At 52.2% G+C, this 12,748-nt stretch overlaps 2 protein-coding genes across 3 annotated transcripts; one reads left to right on the top strand and one right to left on the bottom strand.

The window, feature by feature from the left end:
- Positions 1-6: 6 nt before the first annotated feature.
- On the top strand, positions 7-860 carry Ncbp2as2 (NCBP2 antisense 2 (head to head)). Its single transcript, XM_050159790.1, is given in 1 exon segment — positions 7-860. A coding segment is annotated over 1 exon segment (300 nt). The 5' UTR covers positions 7-108; the 3' UTR covers positions 409-860.
- A 938-nt stretch (positions 861-1,798) lies between these two features.
- Pigz (phosphatidylinositol glycan anchor biosynthesis class Z) lies at positions 1,799-11,845 on the bottom strand. Of its 2 annotated transcripts, XM_050159883.1 has the most exons (3): positions 10,965-11,845; positions 6,276-6,473; positions 1,799-3,716 (listed from the first exon to the last, which is right to left on the bottom strand). In XM_050159883.1, exons 2-3 carry the CDS (start codon positions 6,391-6,393, stop codon positions 2,185-2,187), a joined length of 1,650 nt encoding a protein of 549 aa, XP_050015840.1. In that variant the 5' UTR covers positions 6,394-6,473; positions 10,965-11,845; the 3' UTR covers positions 1,799-2,184. The 2 variants fall into 2 exon arrangements, with proteins under 2 accessions (XP_050015840.1, XP_050015841.1); XM_050159884.1 differs by lacking the exon at positions 10,965-11,845 and having other exon boundaries at positions 6,276-6,635.
- Positions 11,846-12,748: the final 903 nt, after the last annotated feature.

Below are 12,748 nucleotides of genomic sequence, written 5' to 3'. Positions count from 1 at the left end.
CTGTCGCGGCTGTGTCGTCATCAGGAGGCGCCGACTTGTCCGTCGTCCGGTGTGGCCGGTAGGAAGGCGAGCGCGTCGGGCTCCGGGTTCCCGGGCGCTCGGAGGACGATGATTTTCCGGCGGCTGCTGGCTGTCCTGCTGCACAACCCGCAGCTGGTGTAGCTGCTGTCCGAGTCGCGGCCCATCCGGCGGGCGGCGCAACTCACAGCTTTCGCCTTGTTGCAGCTGCAACTGCGCGGCCGCGATGCAGCCCGCCGCCTGCGAGCCCTCGTGGGTCAGTCCCCGGGCTCTGTGGGGCGCCGAGTCGCGCGGTTCAAGGACACATTCATTCAGGAACTCCGCCGCGGCCTCCGGGAGCGTCCAGGACCACCCCCAGGTCATCAGAAGGGGCCGGGCACCAAGGCTTAAGCACAGACTGGACTCTGCCAGGCCGAGGTCACGTCCCCTCCTCCCTTCAGTGATCTACACCGACCTTTGCGTTCAGGAGTCATCTCGGGCACGATGCACTGCTTCGAATCCTGACTCGGATTGTCAACTTGCAGATGCCTACGTTCAAATGGACATGTGCTAGTCCTTTGACTGGCAGGACATAAAGACCCCGAAGGCTACCAGAGATAAAAAGAGTATTGCACTACTGAGAGCCATGGCCGACCATGGCCTGCTTTCTACAAGCGGGACTGAAACTGAATAAATGCTGGTACATCTACGTCTGGAGCAGAATAACAGGGAAGATGGTGGATGAAATGATAGCCCTGAGGTTGCCACAATCTTTGATTAAATGTGCAAGCTGATTGATAAGTCTGAAAGATCTTGCTAACTTAATAGTTAACACATTAAGTGTCTGTTGATATTTGCTCTTACATTCTGTGTGGTTTTTGACTTAAAACTCCGTTCGTGTCAGGGTGGAGGCTACTTTTTCGAGTAACTCAGAAGCCTTGCAGTGAGGTGAGCCAGGCATGTATCTCCAGGGTCTGTAGTCTTGATCACCCCCACTACTCTTCACAGCATCTGTGCTACTCAGAGACTGCCTTTTCTTTCACCTCTGATACCGTGGCACACGATGTTTGGCTTCCTCTTCTTGGTTTCGAGGGTCTGCTAGGGTACTCACTATGGCCAGCTAACTGAACTGTGATTGGGAGACCCATGCATGTAACCCCCTTGTCTTTTTGAGGCTACCTAACTCAATTTCTAGACCTCTATTTAAGCCACTCAGTTAACGTTGGCATCTAGAAGGCTTGAAGCTGTTGGAAAAGCTTTTAGACTGGGTACCAGATTCTGAGCAGTCTGTGTTCTCAGTTCCCCCTGGGGCGGGCTAAGAGGGCCTCATGGCAGCGCTGAGGAGGGAGAGCACCTGGGTTCTTCATTCTGGGAGAGTGATTCTTTTATTGGTGCAGGGGATAGTTCCTACAGCTTTGAGCCTGCTAAAGAGGCACTCGTCTCCTGAGCTACATCACCCAACCTTTGAGAGAATGGCTGGGAAAATTCCACCACTGCTCAAGAAAAGGAGTAGGAGAGGACAGGGAGGCATTTTCTAGAATGGCTTCTTTTGGTTCTACCCAAACAACTGCGTCTGCAGGCACCACAGTGCTATGAAATACAACTACGGCTTCCTAGCGAAAGAGCCTTGTGGAGACATGCGTATCAAACCATGGGACGTGAGCTATGGGCTCCAGGGCTCACACTGACCTCAGGATCCTCTGATCCGTCAGGGTGGTAGGTTGGCTAAGTGGAAGGGACTTCCTTCAGGTCAGTTTGTGAGTCACAGACTAGGGACTAGAGCTGACTGTGAGCCTCCTCTGTCCCCACTTCACACTGTGAGATTGGAAATGATGGTAGCAAGAAGTCAGGCCTTGTCGGAAGTTGGGCAGGGCCACTCAGGATGTCAGCAGCAGTTCATTGTCTTTGATAACCAGATGCGATTATATATTTTAGACATTACAGCAATCGAAAGTAATGGCGTAGAAACAGACACGTTCCAGTGGGTGTGCTAGGTTTCTTTGGGGACCTTGGCATTGGGACCATGACTGGTCAGATCTTTGGTATCTCACCTAGAGGAACAACCTGTCACTGTGCCCAGAAGAGCCAGCAGTGGGAGTCTGTTGCAGTGTCCCAGCCCAGTAGCCTGTGTAGAAGGTGGGGTGGCACCTTCCTTCTATGGCTGAATCTTGGGCCATGGCTCCTTTGTCATGACAGGCCGTCCTCCAGCTCTATGATGTGAAGACTAAGGTGGGTCCTCCAAGCCTGGCTGAGTAGGGAGGACAGGGCTGGAGGGTCCTCCAGGGTCAAGTGGGGAAACAGGAGGGTCTCATTCTTGAGAGGAAGACCGCACTTCTCCAGAGCATGCCTGTTGGTCCCTGGAGTTACTACAAAGAGGCGGCAGAGCTGTGGCCCGCCGGCCAGTCGGCAGGCTGGTTGTCCGCTGAAGTTGTTCAGGGCTTGGCACAGGAGCCAGTCCTCAGCCCCGCCCATGTCCACCACCTCCACAGGCGATGGCAGGCCTGAGAGGTGCAGGAGGTGCTGGGGAGGCATGTAGGTGTGAGTGAAGAGAAGCATGTAGTGTGTGGTCGTGCCCGGGAGGGCGGGTGCATGGACTACGTGTTCCAGATACTTCAGGCCGGGTACCAAGCCTCCCTGATGCAAGCAGCCAAAGATGAGAGCACCTAGGGCATTGAAGAGGACCAGGGTGCCCTTCCAGGGTATAGGCTGGGTTTGTGGACTGCAAAGCAGGACTAGAGGGACTATGAGGGGAATCAGGAATCTAGGCTCTTGGTGGCTAAAGGCAGATAGCAGGACCAGGGGTGTGAAGTAGAGGAGAAGGAGATGAGACTTGGGGCTAGACGGTAGGCCACGGGCACCCAGCACCCCCAAGAAGCCTGTTTGTGCAAACACATGGAAGCAGCTATGGAGTTGTTGCCATGCAGCCTGCAGGGCTTGAGCATGCAACACCCCGAAGAGCAGGAAGCCATTGACTGCCAAGTGAGTGAGCCGTGCATGTGTACCATGCCTTGCGAGGTTTTGGGGGTCCAGATTGTAGTACAAGAAGTTGAGAGGTGTGAGAACAAGGCTACTGGATCTGGAGAGGCTGGAGAAGTACCAGCTGTCCACGGTTATAAACAGCATTGCAGCAAGAGCAGCCCCTGGCAACAGCACCAGGGCCTCCTGGATCAAGGCCGTGATGCTAGGTTTCGAGGTTCTGTGGATGCCCCAGAGAGAGAGGGGGACCAGAGCAAAGGCTAGAAAGGTTGGCCGATTGAAGAAGCCGGCAGCCATGAGAGCACCAAGAAGGCAGCTATGGCACCATGGGCCTGGAGTAGGCTTCTCTGATGTGGGATTCCATGCCACATAAGGGGACACCAGCACCAGCAGCCATGTGAAGAGCAGTCCCTCGATGGTGTTGGAGAAAGTCCTTGTGTAGAAAACCAGGGTGACATAGGACCCAGACAGCAGGCACATAGCATTCCAGCGATCTGCCCCCCACAGCGGGGCCAGGTAGTACACAGCCCAGTCCAGGGCAAAGGAGAGGGTAGTGAAGAGGAGTCGGGGCCCCACCAGCAGCACGTAGCCACTCACCAGACCAGGCCAGAGCCCCAGCTCTTCCCAGAACCTGAGCAACCAGAAGGTAGAGCCAGAGGTCAGCAGTGGGAAGACCACAGTACGGCAGGAGCTGCTGGGGTAAAATTCCCAGGGCCGTGAAGCCTGCACACCCAGGATGTCCTCTGCAGAGAGAGAGGCAGGGGTGAGCCAGTTCCAAGTTTAGGCTTGTGCCCGGAAGAGTTAGGGGTCAGCACCAAGATTGCAAGGCCTCCTAGTGGACACTTCCAGCACAACCCCTGGGCTTGCACCCGGTGGTTTCCTGCTTTGGTAAAGCTACTTTGTGGGAGAGTCTCTCAGGTGGCCTGTCTTCTCTCCCCAGCTCTGGACCAGCGGAGACCATCCTGGATGCAGAGGAGACAGGCAAGGAAACAAAGCAAGAGAAAGATTGTATGTGTCCCTGCTGGTTTAAGGATGAAAGGGCCTTTGACAACAATGTGGGGGACCTCCAGAAGCGGCAAGGAAAGAGCGAACATGGTTCCTTCCATAAGTGGGGTGAATAAAATTCTACCGTCAAGAATGAGCTTGGAGGGGTTTGGAGAGATGGCTCATCGGTTAAGAGCATTGCCTGCTCTTCTAAAGGTCCTGAGTTCAATTCCCAGCAACCACATGGTGGCTCACAACCATCTGTAATGAGGTCTGGTGCCCTCTTCTGGCCTGCAGGCATACACACAGACAGAATATTGTATACGTAATAAATATTTTTAAAAAAATGAGCTTGGAAGCCAAGCATGGTGGCACCTGCCCAGAACTCCAGGACTTGAGAGGCAGAGGCAGGAGGATCAAGAGTTTAAGGTCAGGGAGTTTGTGCCTATGCCCATGAGAGAGACTTATCTCAGAAATACAGGGAGGAGACTGAAAAGTTCAAATCTACTTTTTGAGCTGGGTGGCAGAATTAGGCTTCCCACGCCACGATCCTAGTCCTCAAGCTGAGTGTGCTAATGCATTTGTTTTTTGTTTCTTTTGTTTTGTTTTGTTTTTGGTTTTTTGTTTGTTTGTTTTTTGGTTTTTGAGACAGGGTTTCTCTGTAGCTTTGGAGTCTATCCTGGAACCAGGCTGGCCTTGAACTCACAGAGATCCACCTGCCTCTGACTCCTTCAGCAAATCCTGCTGGTATGCACCACCACAACTGGCTGCTGGTGCACACTTGTAACATTTAGAGGCTGAGTGAGAATGCTACAAATTTGAGACCAGCCTTAACTGTATAGAGAGATGCTATCTTAAAAGGGCAAGATAATCAAACCGCCAGGTGGTGGTGGCACATGCTTTTAATTCTAGCACTCGGGAGGCAGAGGCAGGTGGATCTCTGTGAGTTCGAGGCCAGCCTAATCTACAGAGTGAGTTCCAGGACAGGCTCCAAAGCTAGAGAGAAACCCTGTCTCAAAAAAAAAAGAAAAAGAAAAGAAAAGAAAATCAAACCAAGTGTCTTTGAATCTTTCTCCTTCTCTCCTTCAGTCTTTTAGCTGGGCACATGGCCAGATATAAGGGCTTTATTCCCCAGCTGTTTTTATGACTGATGTGGTCATGTGATACAGTCTGACCAGTGGGCTAGAAGTGTATAACAGTCAGGTGGTGTGGTGACTCTTGCACTCAGAAGCCTTGCTAGGAGCATTGCTATGAGTTTAAGGGCAAGCTTGGGCTGCAGTGTGAGCCCCTGTCTCAAAAAACAAAATAATTGCCTGCCCATTGTGCACAAAATCCTGGGTTCAATCCCAAGCACAGCATAAACCAGGCATAGTGGCACCTGCCAGTGATCACAGCACTCTAGGAGTGGGGGCCAAAGAATCAGGTTCGTGGACATAGGCAGTTCAAAGCCAGCCTGGGCTGCATGAGACCTTGTCTCAAAAAAGAAAAGACGGGCCGGGCGAGGGTGGTGCACGCCTTTAATCCCAGCACTCGGGAGGCAGAGGCAGGCGGATCTCTCTGAGTTCGAGGCCAGCCTTGTCTACAGAGTGAGTTCCAGGACAGGCTCCAAAGCCACAGAGAAACCCTGTCTCGAAAAACCAAACCAAAGAAAAGACGGTGAGTCTGGAATAGTGGTGAACTCCTTTCCTTTAATCTAGGACTCGGGAGGCAGAGGTAGGAGGGCCTTGCTGAGTTTGAGGCCAGAGTGAGCTCCAAGACAGCCAGGATGTCATAGAGAGACCATGTCTAAAAAAGAAAAGGACTGGAGAGATGGCTCAGCAGTTAGCACTGGCTGCCCTTCCAGAGGACCTGAGATCAAATCCCAGCAACCACCTGCTGGCTCACAGCCATCTGTGATAGATGCCCTCTTCTGACATGCAGGCATACATGCAGATAGAATATTCATACCTAAAAAATTACATAAAGAAAGGGTTTGTGCGTGACTACTAATCTTGGTCTGAAGGGAGAGGACTCTCCTTGAGCCTGCACGAGACAACTTCACAACTTCCCTTGTGTCAGGCAAGCTTCCCTAGCCACCAGGAAAGCCCAGCTATGAAGTCATTCTGCTGACACGTCAGAATCACATGCTGAGTGATCTGTTGGCCCAAGGAGGAAAACACGGAAGAGGCAGGTTTTTATTAACATCCTCCGGAGGGTGAAGAGAATGTCCATTCCCACCTCAAGTTCTAACCCCAGAGAGGCTGCAGCTCTGCCTGCTCATTCACCCTCACCTAATGTCGGCTGCTGCCCCAATCTTATTAAAGTACATGGGGGTTTACCTGCCATGACTTCGGGTGACTGGAAGAACTCATCTGGGTGTATGTAGCCAGTCTGGGGAAGGAGACACCACACGACTCGAAGCAGGCCGAGGCTCCCCCAGATCACCCTGGCGGCCATCTTCACATCAGATCAAACACAGGGCTGGAAGCCTGGGATGATGTCACAGCTGTCACGGGTGCCACTCTGGAGATCAACATCTGGGAGGGTGACATTTGGTGGTTACTGTAACGTGGACTACACCGTAATCTGAAGACAGCAACATAAAAACAGATGATTGACACACATCTGTAGCCCCAACATGGGAGAGGGGGACAGGTGGACACGGGGGTTTCAAGTTCCAGGCCTGGGACACAGGAAAAATAACTGTCTCAAAACAAAAACAAGGCTGGGCGGTGGTGGTGCACACCTTTAATTCTAGCACTAGGAAGCAGAGGCAGATGAATCCCTGTGAGTTCAAGGCCAGCCTGGTCTACAAGAGCTAGTTCCAGGACAGCTAGGACTGTTAAGCGTGGAAACCCCTTCTCGAGTAATCCCAGTACTAGACAGACTTAGAAAGATCAAGTGAAAAAACAAACTAAAACAAAAAGCAACCCTGTTAGAATGTTGGGGGTGGTTAGGAGCATTTGTAGCTCTTGTAGAGAACCAGATTGGATTCCCAGCACCCACAGGGTCACTTACAAACACCTGTAGCCCCAGTCTCAGAGAGTTCAAACCTCTCTTTTTTTGTTCGTTTGTTTTTTTGTTCTTTCAAGACAGGGTTTTTCTGTGTAACCCTGACTATCCTGGAACTCACTCCGTAGACCAGGCTGGCCTTGAACTTGCAAAGATCCACTTGCCTCAGCCTCCTGAGGGCTGGGATCACAGGTTTATGTCACCACCACCCAGGTTCAACAGGTATGCACATGCAGGCAAGACATTCATACACATAAAATAATAAATATTTAAGAAAATGAAAGTTAGGAGGCTGAAGAGATGGCTCAGAGGTTAAGTACGCTGGCTGCTCTTCCAGAGGTCCTGAGTTCAGTGGCTCACAATGATCTACAATGAGATCTGGTGCCCTCTTCTGGCCTGCAGGCATCATGCAGGCAGAATATTGTATACATAATAAATAAATCTTAGGGGGAAAATAAAAGCTAGGGTTAAAATGGCAAGATTGGTAAACTGAGAAGGATAAGTAAGAGGGCTTGTATAAGACAGGTCAGGTAGGAAGGACAAGGCTCTGCCCAGCAGGCTCTGGAGGGATCCCAGAAAGTGCCACCCCCAGGAAGAACCCCACTTCCAGGAGCAGGTACAAAACATCATTTTCCTTTCCCTAGTAAACTCTGAGCTTTTAAGATAGTTTTGTTTTTTGTTTTGTTTTTCAAGAAAGGGTCTCCCTGTGTTGCTTAGGAGTTTGTCCTGGAACTCGCTCTGTAGACCAGACTGGCCCCCAACTCACTGAGATCCACCTGCCTCTGCCTCCTGAGTATTGGGATTAAAGGGGTGCGCGACCGTTGCCTGACTGCGTTTGGGATAGTTAACCCTTACATATGTTCTGCAAGAACCCTTGCTCTTTCCATAGTCCGTCTCTCAACTTTATGGCTGGTTGCTCTTTCACATATATTCCTGTAATTATGTCTGACTGAATTACGGGGAAAGCATGGTTTCTAAAAAAACCTCCACCTCTTCGAGGAAGCCGTCCCCCAAGACAGTCACAGAGATGGGCAGTGGGATTTGCAAGTCCCAGCATGAGAGGCAGCCCTTTGCTGTGGACTCTGGGCTGGGTCCACCTTCCACTCTTGAGAGTGCACCATTCTGTTGTCTCAGATGCTGAAGTAAACCCTGAACCTCGTGAAACTGAATCCCCAGTCTTGAGGGGCACCTGCTGTGAACATCGGAAGGGGGGGCTACTGTGATGAGCATTGACTGTAAAGGAATGGAACCCCAAACATCGGAACATAGCTGGTTGTGAGTCGAATTTGCTGGAACTTCCCTTTGATTATACCAGCTTCTGGCTTTCCTAGAAAGCCCTTTTAGATGCAATTGGGCACTCCAACCACACCATTTATTTTGTTTTTGTTTTTAAATATTTATTAATTATGGATACAGTGTTCTGCCTGCATGGGGCACCAGATCTCATTACAGATGGTTGTGAGCCACCATGTGGTTGCTGGGAATTGAACTCAGGACCTCTGGAAGAGCAGCCAGTGCTCTTAACCACTGAGCCATCTCTCCAGCCCCTCACCATTTACCATTTATTTTTTTTTACAGCTCCTCTATTCTGAGACATTCCTCAGAGCTTTTTTGCTTACTACTGCTGCTGTTGTGTGTTATACTGATTGCATAAAGCAGCTGTGGCATCAAGCAACGTGGGGTTCAACTTCCTACCCTGTCACTTGTTGGTGGTAAAACCAGTCTCAAAACCAATTTATTTCTCGGCTCTAAATGAGTGCCTACCTTAGCATTGTGGGGAAAAGAAAAAAAAAAGATAAAAAAAAAAGGCAGATGTAACAAATAGTTGATTTCAGTATCCATTTTGCTTCAACTCTAAGCCGCCTGGCCAAGATCCCTGTGTGGCACCCTGCACCCCACTGCATTCTGCCAGTCGCCTGATCCTTTCTTACCCTGCTGGGCTGAGATTCCCCCGGGGCTAAGATCCACTGGGCTCCAACTTAGACCCAGTCCAGAGTGCAGTTTAAGTGGACCCACTGAGGACATCTGTCAAGAATAACAGAAGGTCCCCAAGAGGAGATGGCAAGATGGGTGCACTGACCACAAGTGCCAGAATCTCAAGACCTGCAGCACACCCCAGCGGCTCCCCAGGTTGATACCAGGTTACAGAAGCCCTCTCAGTGGTCTCCCGCAGACAACCTAGGGGGCGGAGCCAACACCCGTGTCTCTGTGTGTGTGGTGGGGAATGACAAGTCTCGCCCAACCTGGATTAGTTTGCCGGTTCAGGCAACTGAACACACATCTGCCCGAGCTCTGGTCCAAATCCTGCGTCTCCCGCAGCCCCCTGCCTGTGAGTCTCCCAGAGCCAGGAGACATGGTGGGTGAAAGGGACCACTCCCAGGAGGTGGTGATGAGACCAGAGCGAGAGAGTGGGTGTGAAGACCGAGAAGATGGGGACAACCGGCGCACCAAGGTGGGGTGGAGTGGGGAGGAAGCTGGGGGGCCGGACATCTGTGGGACCCGAGAAGGGAGAGGCTGCCCGCTGAGTCAGAGGCCTGGGTCCACTTCCTGGTGCCTGGTGTTTCTCTGATGCTCAGCACCTTACCTGCTCTGGGGGCTGCAATTATGGGTGGCTCAGTGTAGTAAGGAAAGTCCCTACCTTCAAACTGAATCTTCGAGTCATAGCTGCTGGGTCCTTGCTAAGGGGAAGGACGGAGGTCCTTAGGATGGATCTTCTTGGATCTAGCGTTTGACGTTTGGAGGGATTTTAAACGCCCCGGGAGAAGGGCCCCAGCACTACCAAGAACTAAGAGACTAAGCCAAGAACTCGCTTAGTCTCCAGGATCCTTGTTGGACTTCGCAGTGACTTCTAACCCTGTTTTCCTGCTGGCTGGCATTTCACCCACCCTCACCTTGACCCTGAGGCTGCACTGAACTCTTCATGGGACTCTACCTTCCAAACCTTCTTTTTTGGTTGCCAGAAGGGAACTGTTTGTTTTTTGATTGACGTAGAATATAACAGCCAACCTTAAATGCATCAGGAGAGTGGAAGGGAGCGGGCAGCTGGGGCATACCATTAAGTTTACCACACCCTCGCAGTTCCGGGCCATCGAATGGGAACTTTGCTTCCTACCAGGAAAAGCCAAGGCCCTGACCATCATTCCCACCCCCACCCCCACCGCCACCCCCAGACAGGGTTTCTCTGTGGCTTTGGAGCCTGTCCTGGAACTCACTCTGTAGACCAGGTTAGCCTCGAACTCACAGAGATCCACCTGCCTCTACCACCCGAGTGGTGGGATTAAAGGCGTGCGCCACCACCTCCCGGCGGTCCCTGACCATTTTGACAGTTCCTTTCCATGGTTTGAGGTAAAAGTGTCTGGAGGAGATGCGTGACATTTGAGGACAGGGGAAGGATGTTCTCTTGACTGAAAGCAACTGTCCCTGCCGCCCACCAGAAAGCTTTGTGCTGGCGTACAGGGTCCCCTTTTCTCTTTCCCTTTGCCCTCATGGGACTCCTGGGTCCCGTTCTCTCAGGAGAAAGGCAGTCTATTTTCCTAGCTAAAATTAGGGGATCTCTTGGTGCACACAGACATCTTTCGCCACACTTTGAAGCGTTTTAAAGTTTCATTTCCACTGGGACCTTGCTGCTGCGTTATAGATGGGGATACGGAGACTCAGTATGGTTGTGGAACCGCCTAGGACCCCGGCTCTCCGAGAGGCAAGTCTGGTAATAGGAGAGGATACAAGCCTAGGCCTTCTGGGCCCTAAGCCAGTGCTTTAATATGGAAAGTGCCCTGAGCCTCCCTTCCCAGCAAAATGTCATCAAGAGTTCCTTGTTGTCCCCTAGGTTCCCTGCCGGTCAGCACTCTCACATCCTGCAGAGCAGTTCGGGTGAAAGCTGCGGGTGAGCGCTACTGTCCCCCTGCTGGTCTGTGGGCTCGGGCTCGGAGCAAAACTAAAGGTGGACCCCCGTTGCCTGCCCGCATTGCGCCCTCATCCCGTCCCCAGCCACTCTTCCCAGACTGGGACTGACTCACCCACGCGCTGCCTCGGGCTGCACCTGCCGCGCTGGCTACCAGGGTCATCGGGAGTGAGGGCCTGCGCCCTAGGCTCTAACGCCCTGCGCCTGCGGGACAGAGGATTGCAGGGCGGGGTGGGGCGATGGTTTTCCCTCTCCACAGCCGGCTCTGGACTTCCACCAGGGAATTAGGCCAGAGATCAGGGAGAACTCGCTAGGCGGGCGGAGAAGAATGGGGACAATTGTGTACGCCTCCGCCCCCAGTCCCGCAGTCTGCAGTGGTCGCGGTGGGGACTCCTGAGGAACTGATCCTACTTTGCCAGTGCCGTGAGCGCATTCTGTCAGCAGCGCCTCCTTGTAAACCCATGCCCGATTAGCTTCCTTTTTTAGTACTAGCGTAGTCTCACCAGACTGTTTCTCACTGTACATTTTGCTTGCTTGTTTTGAGACAGGGTCTCGGTAGCCTCGAACTCGCCATCCACCTGCTCACCCTGTCTAGAGCTGGATTACAGGCGTGCGCCACCACAATAGCTTTCAGTCACACACTTTTGTCGTTCGAAACAGTCACCCTATGCTGGTGTGTGTGTGTGTGTGTGTGTGTGTGTGTGTGTGTGATTATTTCTCCGTGCTAGGGAGCTAGTCTAGTCTAGCATGACTGAGATCCTGTGCTCGTCTCTAGCCCCTAACAAAAGCAAACCCCACTAAAACCAAACCAAACCAAGATGAACGCAGAAGAGGTCCCTGTGCCAGGGGCGGAGATCGACTAAGGGAGTGGGACAGGGAAGTGGTCCTTCTGCAGCTGGTTCCGTTCTCCCGGGATGCTGAGCTCTCCAGGCAGTTGCCGGGGGCAGCGCCTTCCAGGCTGACGTAGGCTGTCCCTTTGTGCACGGTGCAGGTGCGGACCGGCTACTTGCTGGAGAGCGAAGGGTGGCAGAAGTCTTGGCCCCGCCCCAAGAGTTGTGGGGCGGGGGGGGAGGCAAGGGGGCTTCGGGGAGGCTAGCACCAATGATGCCTTTGCGAGAAGGGCCGTGTGCAGAGCGGAGCCACGCGATGCGGTGCCCACCACGCAGGGACACGTCACAGCCCCGTCACAGCCCACCTCTGCAGATCTATGCAGCACTCGGGAGCCTGTAGTTTCCACCGGTCCTTCGTATCCCCGCCTACTGCTGGAGGGGCTTGTGGCTCGCTGGCTGTGAAGCTGCCCCCTGGTGGCGATGTTTCCCTAAAGCTTCTCGGGTTACTAAGTTGGCAGTGTGGAGGAAGGCTTGACTCTTCCAAATCCTGATTTAGTAAGATCTGGACAGAGTCACTTGCCTGTGCTCCCTTAGGCTCCACAATAGTGTTCACATTAAAAAACTAACAAACAGCAAAGAAAACCAAAGAACTACTATATGGAGATATTAATTCTATACAATAAATGCCAGAAAGTGTTCATATTGGCTGAGACCTGAGGCTTTTGGCAAATGGAAGGTCAGACTAACTACTGCCCCAGTTCAAGAAACTTATTTTCATTTTCCCCCAAAACTCCCTTCTAGCCGCTTTCCAGCCTTTCCACCTCTTCCACAATTCCAGACATGTGCTGCTCTGATTTCTAATACTGTCCCCCGTTGTTCCCAGAATGTCCTCTAAACAAAAGCAGTCAGCCACTGCTCTCTTGTGCCTGGCTCTTTTCACGGAGCACAATGCCTTTGAAGTCCACCCCAGCGGTCGAATACAACAGACGATTGTATTCTCCTCTGACTCAGCACTGAGGTCTGTCACTGGACAGAGGTTACATACCTGACCTTGGCTGGACAGAGCTCC

This window comes from Alexandromys fortis, unplaced genomic scaffold, assembly GCF_014885135.2.
Source record: "Alexandromys fortis isolate MF-2015 unplaced genomic scaffold, M_Fortis_MF-2015_v1.1 scaffold_119, whole genome shotgun sequence".
NCBI lineage: Eukaryota > Metazoa > Chordata > Mammalia > Rodentia > Cricetidae > Alexandromys > Alexandromys fortis.
Note: the sequence above shows the minus strand (reverse complement) of the source record. Positions and strands in the feature narration are given on the sequence as shown.

Excerpts from the sequence above, each read along its gene's own strand:
- Pigz (XM_050159883.1), bottom strand. The coding sequence starts at position 6,393 with ATGGCCGCCAGGGTGATCTGGGGGAGCCTCGGCCTGCTTCGAGTCGTG. Across the intron at positions 3,717-6,275 it reads GTCACCCGAAGTCATGGCAG|AGGACATCCTGGGTGTGCAG; the intron begins GTAAACCCCCAT and ends CTCTCTCTGCAG.